Source organism: Elephantulus edwardii, unplaced genomic scaffold, assembly GCF_000299155.1.
Source record: "Elephantulus edwardii isolate Elephantulus edwardi_28Jun2011 unplaced genomic scaffold, EleEdw1.0 scaffold00025, whole genome shotgun sequence".
In the NCBI taxonomy this organism is placed as follows: domain Eukaryota; kingdom Metazoa; phylum Chordata; class Mammalia; order Macroscelidea; family Macroscelididae; genus Elephantulus; species Elephantulus edwardii.
In genome coordinates, this window is record NW_006399775.1 from 13,003,714 (window position 1) to 13,020,810 (window position 17,097).

Sequence of the window (17,097 nt, forward strand, 5' to 3'; positions counted from 1 at the left end):
ATTGAGCTGTTTAGTGCCAACTGATTCCTTCTAAGAACTCTGTGGAGTTTTGGTGGCTTACTGGCAAGGAATTATGCTGCCAACACAAAGGCATGCAATTGATTGACTCTGAAAACCCAATGGAGGGTCAGTGATGGGTCAGTTCCAACTTGATGGTATACAACAAAAAGAACTCTGAGGAAGAACCTGCCTCACGATTCTCTCTTAGCTTCTGGTTATACCTACATAAAATCACTTCCATTTCAGCCTTTATCTTTACATGCCTTCTTTCTTTGTCTGTCTCTGTGACTCTTTTCAACTTTTATAGGAAGTCAGATTGATAATCTACTCCAGTATGACCTTATGTTAACTGGTAACATACTTTTTTTTTTCTTTTTTAGTGAATGTTTACAGAAAGGTTGGTCATGAAAGGACAAACTTAACAACATTTTCCAAGACCCTAAAAAAGTTCACATTGACATGTACTGGGCATTAGAAATCCAAAATATCCTCTCTAGAAGAGATGAATCAATCCACAGTGTGATTCCATCCATTCAACAAGTATGTAAAACAGCAATCAAACCTGTTACATAAAGTCAACTCCAACTCACAGTGGTCTTACAAGACATAGGAGAAGTACCTCAAAATGGAATCCAGTACTACAACCATTTGTAGAAGCAGGTTGTAACATCTTTCTCCCATATTGTACGACTGATGGTGGATTCCAACTGCTTAGTTTTCATTAGGAACTTGGGTGGCTTAGTCTGGTGGTGTAGTTCATAGAGAGCTGGACTGCTAGTCAAAAGAGGATGTTTCTCTGGTGGTTTGAATCCTCCAGCTTGCTCCATGGGAGAAATATGAACAACCTCTTCCCACGCAATTTATAACTTCCAACACTGGGGGGTCAGTTAAGAGCTGGTTGTGACGCAAAAGCAATGCGTCTTGCACTGCTAACTGAAAAGTCAGTGGTATGAATCCATAGTTGCTCAGAGGGAGAAAGATGGGAGTCCTCGTCCATAAATATTTACAGCCTCAGACACCCAGTAGAGCGTTGCTGTGGGTTGGACTTGACTAGATGGCAGTGGTGGGGCGGTATCTTTTCTTTTTTTTTTTTTTAAATCAGCTGAATGCTTTAACTTGTCTTAACAAAACATAACAAGTATTACCAAGCACTTATACACCAGACCCTGTGAAAGACTCTTTGCACACATAAGTCTTACTATTCTTAACAATACTATTAATCACTTAAGATACTCAATGATCAAAGGTCTTGGAGAAAGAGAAGGATGGTATACTGAAAGCATAGTTGTTGATTGCCGTTGAGTCAAGCATGATTCATGAACAAAACACCTGAAGCCTTTCTATAACTACTGTCATTTCTCAAAGTTCATAGGATCTCAATAAATATATTTGCTGAGTGAAACGAGACCTGATTCTAGACTTAACTTTGTCATTTCAAACTCAAAATGTCATCTTCAGAACGTTCCTTAACTGCCTTATGCCATGTCATCACAGGAGTCTAGAGCGAGGGCTACATGGTGGAGGGGACCTGGGGGAGGGTTTGTAAAACAATGAAAGAATCTTTTCTTTTACTTTTCCATAATTTTTGACTCATGTACTTATAACTTGTTAGTCAAATTTGTGTCTTCTAGGTTGCAACACCCCCATGATACATCTTCAAGGTTATGAACATGTACAGCCAAGCACAATCAATAAGAGTGCATCTAAATTCCAAAATCAATGTCCATAATAGTCTATGTGTTTTCTACTGCCAAAGGGGCCCTTTAGAGTAGTGAGAGAAGATCTTCACCCTGAAACCCACAGCGTCCCTTTTCAGCAGGAAGTAGCTAAGAGAATACGCCATCCCCTTTTCCTTATGAATCAGGGTGAAGTCTCTCTCAGGGAGGAGTGATAGGGAATGGCAAGGGACACACTGACAAAGGAGATTAATCAGAACTGACTTTGACAAGCACTGTGGCAATTGGACAATTAAAACAGACATTCGGATGGCGGGGGAAGAACAACAAACTGGGGAGGAGGGTAGAGAGAATGGTGCAGCAATGAAGGAATGAAAACCCAAAATCCCTGTAAATGTTCATTAAAACTAATAAAATTTAATAATAATAAAAAAAAGAGCCAAAAAAACACAACTGCCTTATGCCATACTTTCCTCATTTGTCAAATGAGGAAGTTAAATCACGTGATCACAAGGTCTGTCTTTCCTTAAGTGGACTACCTTATATTACTGAACAATGACAGTGTGTTCAAAAAGCAATATACCTTTTCTAAAAAGGAGTTTAATAAATAACTTTCAAGTATTTAACAAATTAATTTGATCATAAACATCCTAATATTGAGACCAGGACTGACTTTTTTTTTTTAACTTTATTCTTTTTCTGTGAGTGTACCGTCAAATCAGATCTGACTGGTACAGGAGGAGATTGTCCCTCCTTCCCCGGCAGAGCATCTCGTGGATTTGAACCGTGCGACTCTGGGATTGTAGTTGAAGCTCCTTGCCACAGGACTGACTTTTTTATGTAGATAAAACTTCAGTTTATACTTCATAAGAAATTCTTAATGATTTTTTTAAGTATGTGTAAGGTAGGTACAAGATAGGGCAAGATTCTGATTGGTTGTTCATAGGGTCACCATGAGCTATAGTCAGCTCAAAGGACACAACAACAAAAGCACATTTTAGATTTGATAGGTTTTAATTAAATATCTTACTGTTTCCTCTTGTCTCTTCTTTTATCACTTATCCCACAGGAAAGGTTCTGACTTGGGTCATTTACACTTGCTGGGTTTATTTTATACTTGCTAGGTATCTGGAACAAGCAACTTGATGAACCATAACAATAACAGCAAGGTATATGGAATGCTAAGACTTCATCCCCCCTCTAATTCGACAATGAAAAAGTTTTACCTGTGGATAGACAGATTAAAAATCATTTCATTTACATCAACCTCAGGAAAGAGGGGTAGAAATACTTTCCTTCGTCTGGCCTTTAAGTACAACTAAAATCCCTGGGAATGATATATAAAACGAACACGAGAAGCCTCTGAAAGGTGCAGAGAGGAAGGCAGAGCAGCTAGGGGCCCGGGGACACAAGGCGGTCAGTTCTCTGGGTTTTCTTTTCATCTTACATTTGAGACTTGGAGACATAGAGCCTGGCAACCTAAAAACACCAACAGGTATAGATAAAAAAACAAAGGAACAATAAAAGTCTACTCTCTCAATCCAGACATAAAAAAAGGCTGTGACATCTTTACTTTAAACAACATCACAGAAAAAAAAATTGTTACCCTACTCTCCCTCACACTGAAACATGCAAGATACATTATAGGAAAAGTTGAAGAATCAGACATCATAAAAATTAAAAACTTTCGCTTTGTGAAAGACCCAGAGAGGAAATGAAAAAGATAGGTGATAAAATAGAAGAAAATATTTGCAAACCACTTGAAACAAAGTGTATCTAGAACAGAAAAATAACCCCAATATTCAACAACAACAACAACAACAACAAGACCTTAAAAGAAAAATACCGAAAGATATAGTCAGGTTATTTCACACACAAAAAATATATGGGTGGCTAGGGTAGGGGGAGAGAAATATATGGAAGGCAAATAAGCACATGAAAATATGTTCTCTATTATCTGCCCTCAAGGAAGGAAATAACCTACCAAAGTGGCTAAAATATAAAATAGTGTTAACTTCAAAGGCTGGCAAGGAAGTAAAGAAACTAGATTACTCATACCTCCTGGCAGGAACATAATCTGTTGCATCTACTTAGGAAGAGTTTGATAGTTTTCTCAAAAACTAAACTTACAAATACATATTAGCCAGCAATTGAACTCATGAGAATTGGGGAAAAGAAATGAAAATATAAGTTCATACTAAAACCTGTAAGTAAAAGTTTATAGAAGCTTTAATCATATAGTCAAAAAATGACTGAATTGTTTACAGGAAACAATTACTGAATTGTCAATTATCAGGTGAATGAATGGGTAAATCACACTATAGTATATCTATACTAAAACACCACACAGCAAAAACGAAGGCTATTGATACAATAATCTGGCCAAATCTCTAGAGAATTGGGCTGAGTGAAAAAAGTCACTCCATAAAGGCTGAATTTTATATGATTCCTAGCATTTTTAAAAGACAGACTTAGAGAAATAAAGGACAAGTGGCAAATTCCCAAAGTTAAGCCATGGGAGTAGAAGAGAAGAGTTTAATTATGAAAGTTCAATATAAAGGATCTTTATGGTGATGAGACTGCTCTGTATCTTGACTGAATCACTGTTAATATTCTGGCTGTGATACTGCTCCATAGTAGTTTTATAAGATAGTATCACTGGGAGTAAGAATGTCAGTTTAAAGAATAAGGTATTAAAAAAAATTAGACTAAGGTGTGTGACTGACTGAAGCTTCCTATGCATCTGAGGAGCTCTGGTGGCCTACTGGTAAGATGCTTCATTGCAATCCCAAAGGTATCTGGTTCAAATCCACCAGATGTTCTGTGGGAGACAGATGAACAATCTCTTTCTGTGTCATTTTCTGCCTCTGAAAATCTGCTGGAGGGTCTGCTATGAGTTGGTTCTGACTTGACAGCACACAATGACATGCATCTGAAAGATGAACGTGAATAAGGAAGACTGAGAAAGAACTAATGTTTCTGAATTGTGGTATTAATAAAGAGAATTAAATATACTGTCAAAAGAACACATTTGTTTTGGAGGAAGTGCAACCAGTTTCCTTAGAAGAAAAGATTGAAACTTCAGAATCTCACACACTTTAAGTAGGTTGTCAAGAAGTACCAGTCCTTGGAAAAAAAGATCCTCTTAGGGGAAAAATAAAGGCTCAGTGAAAGAGGAGAAGATCCTCAATAAGATTGAGTGACACAGTGACTTAACAATGGGCTTGAGCCTTAAGAGATCATGAAGATGGCGAACATAGGGCAAGGAATCCATGTCTGACATAGGTCACTATGTATTATACCTGACTCCACAGCACCTAATGAACTACCTAATTACCACTGGGAAAACCTGCAAAGAGTGCAAAGAATTTATCTGTATTAGTTTTACAACCACATGTGAGTATAATTATTTAAAAATTTTAAAAAATACTTTAAAAAAGTGGTTAAAATATCTTGAAGTCCTGTTAATTGAAGGCAAACAAGATTAGGTCCTGTTTTAACAGTTCTTTGTAATCCTCACAAAAGCATTCATCACCAGGAGGACATTAAAAAATTAATATGGCTGGAACTAATTTGAGAAAATTCCAGAAGCTTCCAATTTAAATGCTCTGACCCAGGTACTGCTTTTACTCTCTCTCTCTCTTTTACTCTCTCTCTCTGTCTGTCTCTCTCTCTCCCAGTTAAGTTTAAGAGGTAGTAGTAGCTCAAGTGGAGCACTCAGTCTTAAAAGTAATTTGAGTAGTATGAGAAGAGATGGACACTATTTTGAAGAAAGATAGCCTCCAATCTCTTTCTTTCATAGCATGCTCTATCCATTAGGATCTCTAAGTACAGTGCCTATGTTATGTACATTTTAAAGGATACACTGTTTGAACTATTAACAAAAATATTATTGGATGCCTTTAAAATACAAAAAGACAGCTACTGAATTTATAATACTAAATATTTATGTAATTGCATACAAAAACAATATCACTTGGTCTAAAAACATTTTATTACCTTTGAAAACAAATTTAAGTTATAATTTCTCTCCTCTCAAGAATACTTGAATGTGCATGACAATTGGGAAATCATAGCCAGCAGTAAGTTAAATGAGCCCAAGAATTTAAAAAACCAGGATTATTAAAGATTACTATTAGTAATTTTCTCCAAAGTAAAAGTTTAATATGGCATACAGTGGAACTCCTAACAGTAAATTTGTAGAGCCTATAACGATTATAAAACCTGACCAGGGCTGGAGCATAAAGTCACCTAGCAGAGGCTATTTATTGGAAAGCTAGTTTTGAGAACTGTTTAGAACAATGAAGGTAATCTAACTTTTCCATTAGCTCTCCGGATCTGGTTAAAATGCTCAAACTCATCCAGCAGGGGTTTTGATAGGTTCACATTTGCTCCCTGAAACTCCTTAACCATACATTTTTCAAATTCTACTCTATGCCATAATTTCTTCACCTAAGCTCCATTTCTTTGGTATATCATGTATTATCCTAAATATTCTAGGACATACTAAGGCTATACATGATTTACACACAATTATTTTTTCAAACTAAGGAGCTAATTTACATGCTAGGTAATAGAAAGTGGGGATAGTGAACTCTGAAGAGCAAGGAAAACAACATTCCTTTGGTCTCCCCCTGATAACCATTAGGACAGCCATACACAACACACACTGTAAAAATCTCACTGTGGTTTGAGTCTGCTCCATTTCACAACCACCATCTATTATGTTTCCAAAGCAGTAAATGTTTATAGGTGGAGACTGCCCATCTATCTCCTTGTGGGATAGCTGATAAATTCACACAGCCAGCCTTTCAGTGAGTAACCCAATATGCGTACGCACTACCACCATGGCTCACACTGTGTCAAGCTCTTAATATGTAATTGTCCTATTTGGAGTGACTTCCATTTCAAGTTCATCTCAAAGCATAAGATAGCTGCTCTGATTTCAGCAATTATACCCACATTCTAGCAGCAAGAATGAAAAAAATGAGGAAATATCTCCTCACTTAGGGACACTTCCCAAAAACAGAACATGCCACTTCTACCCCATTTGCCCATAACTTAGTCAAATGGTCACACTTAAGCTGCAAAGGAGGACGGAAAAATAAGATTTTTACTCTGGCTTCTATTACTACTGAGTACAAATGAACACTTTCTTCAACATTCTGGTGACAATCACAACAATGCAAAATTAGTACCTCTCTGTTTTCAAGACCAGAAAATGATTTTCAAAAGTTAATTAATCTCACTATGCTAGTAAATGTTACAGCTAACATTTTTATTGAATCTATCAGGCTTTAGACTCTAATTTCTAAACTCCCAAACAAACTAAATAGATTAAGTCTCTTCCTTTCCCCTATGTCACAGTCTTTTCCCTCTGGAATTTAGTTTGAAGAATATGAAAGATGAAAGCAAATCAGAGACTACTTATAACACAGGTATGATAATAAACTCAAGCAAAAAGAACTATGGGGAAACAGAAGCACACTCTCAATGTGAGTGGAGTTCTACTCTTGCCTCACCCCTGATAATCATTCAAACCTTCTATTCATTATTCTTTCCTTGACTCCAAACAATATTTTTACAGGGACTCTGTCTATGGTATTTGGTATATATTTAATGATTTTCATATAACTAAAAGCTCCTTCCCTCCCTATTAATATTAATTTGTTGTTAGGTGCCGTGAGTTGAATATGAATCATCACAACTTTATGAATAGTCAAACCTGAACACTGCCCTATCCTGTGCCATTCTCAGCATCTCTGACATCACTGCTGAAGCCACCAGGTCAATCTATTTCTCAATGCTTTGGGGCCCTATAAATCAAACAGATTATACTCTACTTTTAGGCGCTTCCACACAGAAGCATCTAATCTAAGACATGGTATTTTCATTTCTATCACGTTGTTGTTGTTGTTATGTGCCGTCGAGTCGTGTGCGACCCTATGTACAACAGCCCTAAACCGTACTCTATCCCGTGCCAATCTCATTGCCTCTGACACACCCATCCCGATTACCCCAGTCACCGAATCAATCCACCTCATAGAGGGTCTTCCCCTCCTGCGCTGTCCCTCTACTCTACCCAGCATGATGTCCCTCTCTAAAGACTTGTCTCTCCTTACAACTTGTCCAAAGTATGTCAGGCAAAGCCCCAGAATCCTTGCCTCCAAGGAGCAGCCTGGTTTAATCCTCTCCAAGATAAATCTGTTTGTTTTCCTGGCAGTCCAGGGTACATTCAGTACCCTTCTCCAGCACCACAGCTCAAAAGCGTCCACTCTCCTTCTGTCCTCCCTAGTCATTGTGCAACTCTCTGATGCATAACAAGTGACCGAAAAAACCATGGCCTGTATCAGGCACACCTTAGTCTCCAGAGAGACACCGTTGTTCTTGAGTACTTTAGAGAGGTTCCTAACCACAGACTTTCCCATCGCAATACGTTTTTTGATTTCCTGGCTACTGGTGCCAAGAGTGTTGACCGTGGAGCCGAGCAAACTGAAGCTGTGAACACTCTCAATCTCTTCGCCATCCATCCTAATGCTACCGATTGGTCCGGTGGTGAGAATTTTTGTCTTCTTGACACTGAGTCTCAGTCCATACTGAAGGCTGCAGTCCTTGACCCTTCGCAACAAGTGCATGAGGTCCTCCTCAGTTTCAGCGAGCAGGGTTGTGTCATCTGCATAAAGCAGATTGTTGATAGATCGTCCACCAATCCTAACGCCATGCTTCTCCTCATAGAGCCCAGCCTCTCGGATAATCTGCTCTGCATACAGACTGAAAAGGTATGGCGATAGGACACATCCCTGGCGTACACCCTTCCCAATTTTGAACCATGCAGTGTTACCCTGCTCTGTTCTGACGACTGCCTCTTGGTCCAAGTATAGGTTTCGTATTAGCACAATTAAATGTTCTGGGATTCCTATTCTTCTCAGAGTCAGCCACAGTTTGTTAGTATCCACACAGTCAAAAGCCTTTGCATAATCAATGAAACACAGATAGACATTCTTCTGGTATTCTCTGCTTTTAGCTAAGATCCATCTAACATCAGCAACAATATCCCTAGTACTACGACCCCTTCTAAACCCAGCCTGGACTTCCGGCAATTCTCTGCTGATGTTGGACAATGACCTCTGGTGATGCACTCCACAAGGAGATGTACTGGTTACCCAAAGGTGGTGCCTCTCTAGCAGTTCAAATTCACACAGAGGCTCTTTGGCAGAAAAATGAGCAATTTACTACAATTTGCATCCTCAAAAAAAACCTACTGAAAGATCAGATATGAGTTGATTCTGACTCAAATGCAATGAGTTGAGTTCAGTTGAATTGAGGAAGAACTGATGATGACTTTGAAATGTGGTATTGGAAAAGAGTGTTTAATATGCCACAGACTGTAAAATGAACAAGTAAATCTTGAAGGAATTGATGTTCCTTAAGAGGTAAGGATGGTGAAACTGTCTCACATACTTTGGGAATGATGTTAGGAGGTGGCAGTTCTTGGAAAAACATAACATGCTAGGAGAAGTAGAAGGATGGCAAATGAGAGGACAACCCTCAATGAGATGGGCTGGCATCATAACTGCAATGATGGACCTGAGCACAGCAGAGACTGGCACAGGATAGGGCAAAGTTTCGATCTGTTGTTCTCAGAGTTATTTTGAGTTGCAGTCAACAGGATGGCATCTAATGACAACAATGTTAAAGCATAAAAAAGAAGTGAGAGGAGGCAGCAAATTCTAGATGCAGGAGTAACTGCAGCGTTTCTTCTTTCTCCTCGGCTACTGTCTGAACCTTGATAAAAGCTATTTATTTCCATGGCTAGTGAAAGCTGCTAGACCCAGAGATAAATGAGGACAAATCGAAACAGGGAAATCATCCCCTCTGCCTTCACCGCGATCTGTAGAACCCGTGGAGCCTCCCACTCCAGACCTCCCCTGAGTTCTGCTAATGATTATAAATGGCAAAGAATCTCCAATTTAATTGCAAAAGGTAATGATGCAGTGAGCATAAGATTAGATTCACCACAGAAGGTAATATCCTCAAACAATAAAAAAAAAATTGAGAAGCTTGGTTGTGAAGATGGCTGAAATCGATAGGAAGGTTTCTGTATTAAATACTACGGTGGAGGGTCACAAAGTGATATTGACAGAACTGCTGACAGGGGATAAAAAAGGGGGAGAGAAAACTAAATTGGTCTCTGCAGAAAATAAGTTACAGATTAATCACCCTACCATAAAATCATTTTGAGATGACTTAGGGTCTGAAGATGTGCTCACAGTTTGATTATAAAGTAGAGCTGCAAAGTTGGGGCAAATGAAAAATCGCTGCATTCAAATATGTGGAATCTCAGGTGTGTTTCCTTTTTGCAGTCCTCTCACTAAGGAGCATACACTAAGTATTCGGATAACTCCACTCTGCATCTTCTCTAACCAGGAGTTGTGATCTCTATCCCACGTTTCTCCTTCTAAACTTGCCAGGAAGCTCAGCATTTCAGTAAGTTCTTTGAAACACTGCCCTTTATATTTGCCATTACTTGTTACGGGTAAAGGCTATGCAGTCAGTCTTCAATGCGTGGGAGGCCCCATGTAAGACGGAGTGCAATACTGCACTGTCCTGAGTCATTCTTACGATGAAGATCTGATACCAACAGTTGTGATTCATAGTGTTTTCATTGACTGATTTGCAGGAGTAGATTGCCAGGCCTCTTTATTTATTAAACTTACTTAGGAATATATTCAAACATACATTGAAAGAAGTGGATTGGAAAGGGAATATCTCCAAAAATGGCCAAAACTTTTCACCCAAGTCCTCCTAAGAGGCAGAAGAGACTGTATTCACTCCCCGATCACCTGCAGATGCAATTCACAGAAGCCAATCTTAAGAATGAGATTTCTTCTAAGTTTCCTGTTCTATGTTAAAGGTTTATGTGAAATTTACATTCTAGGCTATGACTTAGAGAAATGTGTTTTATTTGAAAATTTTAAATAGAAATTACATTTTCCTCAAATCATATGAGAGGAAGATTGTTCATCTTTGTTCCTCAGAGCCACTCATGGATTCCAAGTACGAGAGAGGTGAGTCCATCAGTTTAGTGACTCTGTTCCCTCCAGATTATATCAGTTAGAGCTCCCTACCAGTGCAGAATATTTCAGTTTTTCCTTCTCTGAGAGGTTTCAGCCCTACACAGGTCCTAACTTTCACAGGTAGAAACTGTGAATACAAATTTATATTAAACTGTGTATACATATTTGTATGTGATCTCAGGCTTCTTTATACAAATGTGAGTGAAAGGAAGACAGAGTTAAAACACAATAGGTAACAGTCATTTGTACAAACTTACACAATCACAGTGAAAGAACTAGTCAGTCCTATAAAATTAGTATTATTTTCAACAGCTTCTACTTAAAACTGGTATTTCAATGATAACTACATTAAAAATGTCCTCATTAAAAACAAAATATACTTGTAAAAGAAAAAAATATGTTCTTGGACATTTTCCTAAGAATTATGTCAACTATCAGAACTTTGTATCGTATTTGTGTACAGTCCTGAAGCCTAAATTTAGGAATGACTGCACTCAATTCTTTGATGATTCAATCTATTCATGTGTTATTTCATAATTGATAATTATAAAAAACTCAAAATTATGAGTCAAGAAGCAAATTCAGATTAACGGTTCAATTTAAAGGAAACAACAAAATACCAAATTATCAAACAAACAAGCATACCCGCCCCCTCAAGTGATAATTCTTGTACTTACCACAGCCTGGCTTGAGCTTTCTTGTAAATCCCACAGCAGGATATGGTTATCTGCCAATGAAATTATTTTTTTTCCATCTCCCATTGGTTCCCATGCAACACTAAGAGAAAAAGACAGATCAGACATTAATAATTAATAAATACATTTGAGATACCCAAACTTATACCCAGGAGCTTTTACATACATTATTCATAAATCAGCAAGCTCTTTTCTTAACCCATGGGAATTACTAGTATTTATTAAAATTATTATTTGATAATACTTGTGGTGAACATTTAATTCATCTCACCAACAAATAGTCTAAATTGCTTGTTTCAATGCCATTCCTCTTGATAGTATTTGATTTAAGAGTGTACATGGGACCCAATTCTCTTCAGTGAAATAGCTGCTCTGCAAGAGAACAGACAAGCAGTCTTCCTAGCAAGGTGTACCACTGAGGAATCCAGATGGACAGCTGCTATGAGTCAGAATTAACTTGGTCGCTGGTGTGATTTGAAAGGAAGCAATAAAGTACAGGATTAAGAAGGATGCACAAGAAGAGACACTTTCTTTAATCTTTTCTAGATTGTGATTTTGGGAAGGATGTTCTAGTAGGTTTAATGCTGATCCTTCAAAAGGTTAGGTCTACATAAAATCCTTGGAACTTGGGGAATATTAGGGCATGTGTAGAAAGGGCTTTTGAAGATGTTAGAGATCTTAAGAAGAAATCATCCTGAATTATTCTGGCAGGCCCTAAACACATTAAGAGGTATCTGAAAAAGAGGAAAGAGGAATATTAGAAGGACACAGAAGAAAACAGAGGAGAAGGCCATGTGAAAGTAGCAACAGAAAAGTGACCAGAAGCTGAAAAAGCAAAGTAGCACCTTCCTCTGGTTCCTTAAAGGGAGGGCCGCCTGGCCCAAACATTGACTAGTCAGACTTCTAGTCTTCAGGACTGAGAGGGAATACATATCTATTATTTGAAGTTACTGAGTTTGGGATAATTTGTTATGGCAGGCCTAGCATGATAACTACATCTTTTACTGCCACACCTTTACCAGTTTAAGAATAATAAAAATACTAGAGAGATAGGAAGGCAGAACTGATAACGAACAGAGAAAGGGAGCTGACACCCTGATGTACAAGACCCAGAATCTGCTCTACCTCTCCGGACTCCCTGCTCCATGAGACAGGTGACTCATATTTCAACCAACTTGAGATAAAAATTCCAGAATTTGAGCCACAACATCCTAAATGATACTGTGCATACTTAAATCATTACTGAGAGATCTAAAATTACATCATCTCACTGGTAAAGTTCAAAGTAGATCAGCTAGTTTTGAATTTGAACACAAATATGAAATTTTGTCTTCCCTAAAGAAACTGTTAAAACATGTATAAAGAATTTAATTTCATGTACTATAATATTAAGTAACTGAGTACCATAGTCTAGCATTCACGGATGACATAAATAAAATTCTGTAATAACCTCTACTATAAAAGCAACATAATAGAATTGATTAGGGCATCTTCATGTGAACTTTCTTTAAACTATCACGTAAAGAATTTCATCAAAGCTATTATTACTTTTAATCACAGCATTAATATAATTCAAAACCAAATTTTGTTCCTTTTCATTTTCAGTTTAAGACACATGCACGAAATTCCGAGGAGCAGTATTTAGCACTATGATCACAGGTACATTGCTCCAAAATTAGACATTGAGATAATTCTTTTATAATAACAACAAAAAGTGCACAATACACAGGAGAAATAATGTAACAGGCAAAGATGAGTTTAACAAAATGTCATTACCCCTGAAGACAGCATGTTTAATAAATTGAGAATAACTGGGGGGGGGGTGCTTTATTTTGCTTTTTTTTAAAAAAAAAAAACCAAACAAACAAAAAAAACCCCAAAGCTGAAAAAAGATGACAAGAGAACTGGTATCCAAGTCTTGATTCTATTTTGCTGAAATAATAATCTATCTTGGAATTATTTCTTTGGAGAAGAATGATCAAACTTCTTTTGGTAGTTAGTAACAGATTCAGAGTTCAACACACACACACACACACACACACACACACACACACAATCTCAAAAGAGATTATGATACTGGGGGAAGTAAGATACAACCACCCATCTGAGGTTCTTGTCCTGGTAGATAGCAATTACTTGGTTTGACATTTTGAACATATTGCTGTTGCTGTTATGTACTGTCAAGCTGAACTGACTCATAGCTTACTCTCCAGAAGGTTTTCAAAGACAATTCATTGCAAAGGAGAAGACTGCTCATCCTTTTCCTTCAAAGCAACTGGTGGATTTGAGCAATGTACCTTTGCATTGGCGGTGCTGTTTTCTACCACTAAGCCATCAGAGTAGGTTCGTCCTTTGATTGCCTGACTCTAGCTCTTTGCACACTTCATTATAATAGTTTGTCTTCCCCCGCTGTCCTTTGAAATCTTCTGTTCAGCTCCTTAACTTCCTGATTTCTTCCCTTTGCTTTGGGATTTCAGAGATTCAGTCTCTTCACATTCATTTTAGTCTTTTCTTTCTCCTCTGTTTTTTTAATTCATCATGGTTGTTATTCTTAATATCTTCTCATAACTCACCTGGGCTTAATTCATTAGTGTCCAAGGCTTCAAATCTGTCCCTGAGATGGTTTTTAAATTCAAGTGGGATACACTCAAGGCCAAATTTTGGTTCTTGTGGATTTGCTTTAATATTCTTTAGCTTCAGTTTGAACTTGCTCTAGAGTAGCTGATGGTCCATTTTACAGTCAGCACCTGGCCTAGTTTTCAGAGCTGATACTGAGCTTCTCTACTGATTCTTTCTACAGACACAATCAATCTGATTCCTATGGAAACCATCAAGTGAGGTCCATGTGTACAGTTGTCAATTGTATTTCTTATAAATGGCATTTGCAATGAACAACTCACTGATGTTACTAAATTCTATCTATCATTCTATCAACAGCCTCATATCTGTCACCAAGTCCATGTTTTCCAACGAATAATCCTTCTTCGTTTCCAACTTTTGCATTCCAGTCACCTTTTATTAAAGCATCTTGGTTGCATATTTGATTGATTTCTGACTGCAAATAGTTGGTAGAAATCTTCTATTTTCTCTTCCTTGGCTCTGGTTGTGGGTGCACATATTTGAATGATAGTAGTATTAACAGGTCTGTCTTGTACACATATAGATATTACCCTGTTACTCACTACATTGTATATCAGGATGGATCTAGAAGTGGTCTTTTTTACAATGAGTGTGACCCTATTTTTTCCCTCCCCTTTTTATTTCCATTTCCATTTCATTTTCATTTCCATTTCCAGTGTAGGTCATATGATTATCTGATTCAAAATATCCCACACTAATACATCTAAGTTCACCATATAATTTCTAGTATGTCAATATTTATGCATTCTATTTCTTCCTTTGCTATATTCATACTTTTCACATTGCATATTTCAAACACTAGTGTCTGTCTGCCTGCAATTGTTCCTCCTCCTTTGTGTCTTCCAATAGCTCCAGTGCCATATCTGCTAGTCTAATCTAAATGTGATGTATCATTTATAGAGATTTTGAAGGCTTGTTATTTCTTAAGCTGAAGGAACTGAAGAACAAATTGAAGCCTTGAGTTGCAATACTTAAACACACTACGGGCAGAATAATGAATTATCAAGGAGGCATCAAAATGGACGGAGTACATTTTGTACAGAGTGACTGTACCAAGAAAAACTGATTAACACGGAAGAATTTCATGGAAATAACATATGACCAAGAGGCAATGGTGATGAAGGAGGAAGTTCAAGCAGTTCTGAAGGAATCCACAAAAAACAAGGTGCCAGGAAATGATGGAATACCAATTGACATATATCAACACCAGGTTGTGCCAAGAAATCCAGAGAACAACTACCTGGTTAATTGACTTGAAGAGATCCATATGTATTCATATACCAAAAAATAAGTGACCTGACAGAGTGTCAAAATTATTGAAAAATATCATTAAAATAACACAAAAGCAAAATCTTGTTGAAGATTACCCAAACCTAATTGGAACAGTATATAGAAGACTATCAGAAACACAAATTGAGTTTACATTCGGGACATCACAGCTACTGTCAGCTGTATCCTGGCTGAAAGCAGAGAGTACCAGAGGAATGTCTATCTGTGTTTCACTGACTATGCAAAGACATTTGACTAATCACAATAAATTGTGGCTAACATTGAGAAGAAAGAAAATCCTAGAATACTTAATTTTGCACATAAAAAACCTATACTTGGACCAGGAAGCAGTCATAAGAACAGAGCAAGGAAATACTGTATGGTTCAAAATCAGGAAAAGAAGTGCATCAAGGATGCATCCTGTCTCCATACCTTTTCAAATTATATGCAGAACAGACCATCTGGGAAGCTGGTTTTTATAGAGAGGAATGTGGCATCAGAATTGGAAGAACACTTATCAACAGCCTGTGTCATACAGATAACACTACCTTGCCTTTCTGAAACTGAGGAGGACCTGAGGTGTTTGCTGCAGAAAGTCAAGGAAAGCAGTGTTCAATACGGATTGAAGCTCAACATCAAGAAAACAGATTCTTACCAGTGGGCCAACCGGAAGGATCATGACAGATGAAGAGGATATTTAATTTTAACAATTTCAGCTTGCTTGATTCCACAATTAACACTCTTGGCACCAGCAGCCAGGAAACCAATAGACCAATTGGATTTGGAAAGTTTACTGTGAGAGACCTTTCCAGAATGCTGAAGAACAAAGACAATCAGTCTAGAGACTAAGGTGTGCCTGATCCAGGCCAAGGTCTTTGCAATTACATGTTATGCATCAGAGAGCTCGACAATCAGTAAGGATGACAAAAGAAGAATTGAGGACCGAGAAGTGGTGCTGGAGAAGAGTACTGAACATACCATGTAACTTCCAAGGGAACAAACAGGTCTGTTCTAGAGAGGGTAAAGCCAAGTTGCTCTCTGGAGACAAGGATTTTCAAACTCCATTTCACACACTTTGGGCACGTTGCGAGGAGTGACCTTGGACAAGGGTGGAGGGACAACATAGGATAGGAAGACACCTGATGAGATGGACTGACACAGTGACTAGGTTAATAGGGGTAGATGGACAGAAACAGTGAGATTGACTCAGAATAAGACAGGGTTCAGAGCTATTGTGCATAGGGTCGCTACAAGTCACAGGCTACTCAACAGCACATAACGAGAAGAAGCTCGCAGAGCTCCCCCAGTCTACACATTTTTGTTGTTATGTGCCGTCAAGTCACCTGCGGCTCATAGCGACCCTATGTATGACAGCCCTAAGCCCTGATCTATCTTGTGTCAATCTTACTGTCTCTGATACACCTACTCCCATTACCCCAGTCACTGAATCAGTCCATCTCATCAAGGGTCTTCCTCTCTTACACTGCCCCTTCACCCTCCCAAGCATGATGTCCCTCTCCAAGGACTGATCCCACCTTGTAACATGTCCAAAGCATGTTATAAGAAGCTTCAGAATCTTTGCCTCCAAGAAGGAAACGGGCTTCAACCTCTCCAGGATGAATTTATTTGTTCTTCTAGCAGTTCATGATATATTCAATACCCTTCTTCAGCACCACAGCTCAAAAGCATCAATTCTCCTATCATCCTTAGTCATTGTCCAGCTTTCTGATGCATAGCTAG

At 38.1% G+C, this 17,097-nt stretch overlaps 1 protein-coding gene across 1 annotated transcript in view; it reads right to left on the minus strand.

The window, feature by feature from the left end:
* Window positions 1–17,097, minus strand: part of TSSC1 (tumor suppressing subtransferable candidate 1) — a 269,381-nt gene that overhangs the window by 31,468 nt on the left and 220,816 nt on the right. Inside the window, exon 5 of the mRNA XM_006882920.1 lies at window positions 11,431–11,530. Within this exon, the coding sequence (XP_006882982.1) occupies window positions 11,431–11,530 (100 nt within the window). The remainder of the gene's footprint in view (window positions 1–11,430; window positions 11,531–17,097) is intronic.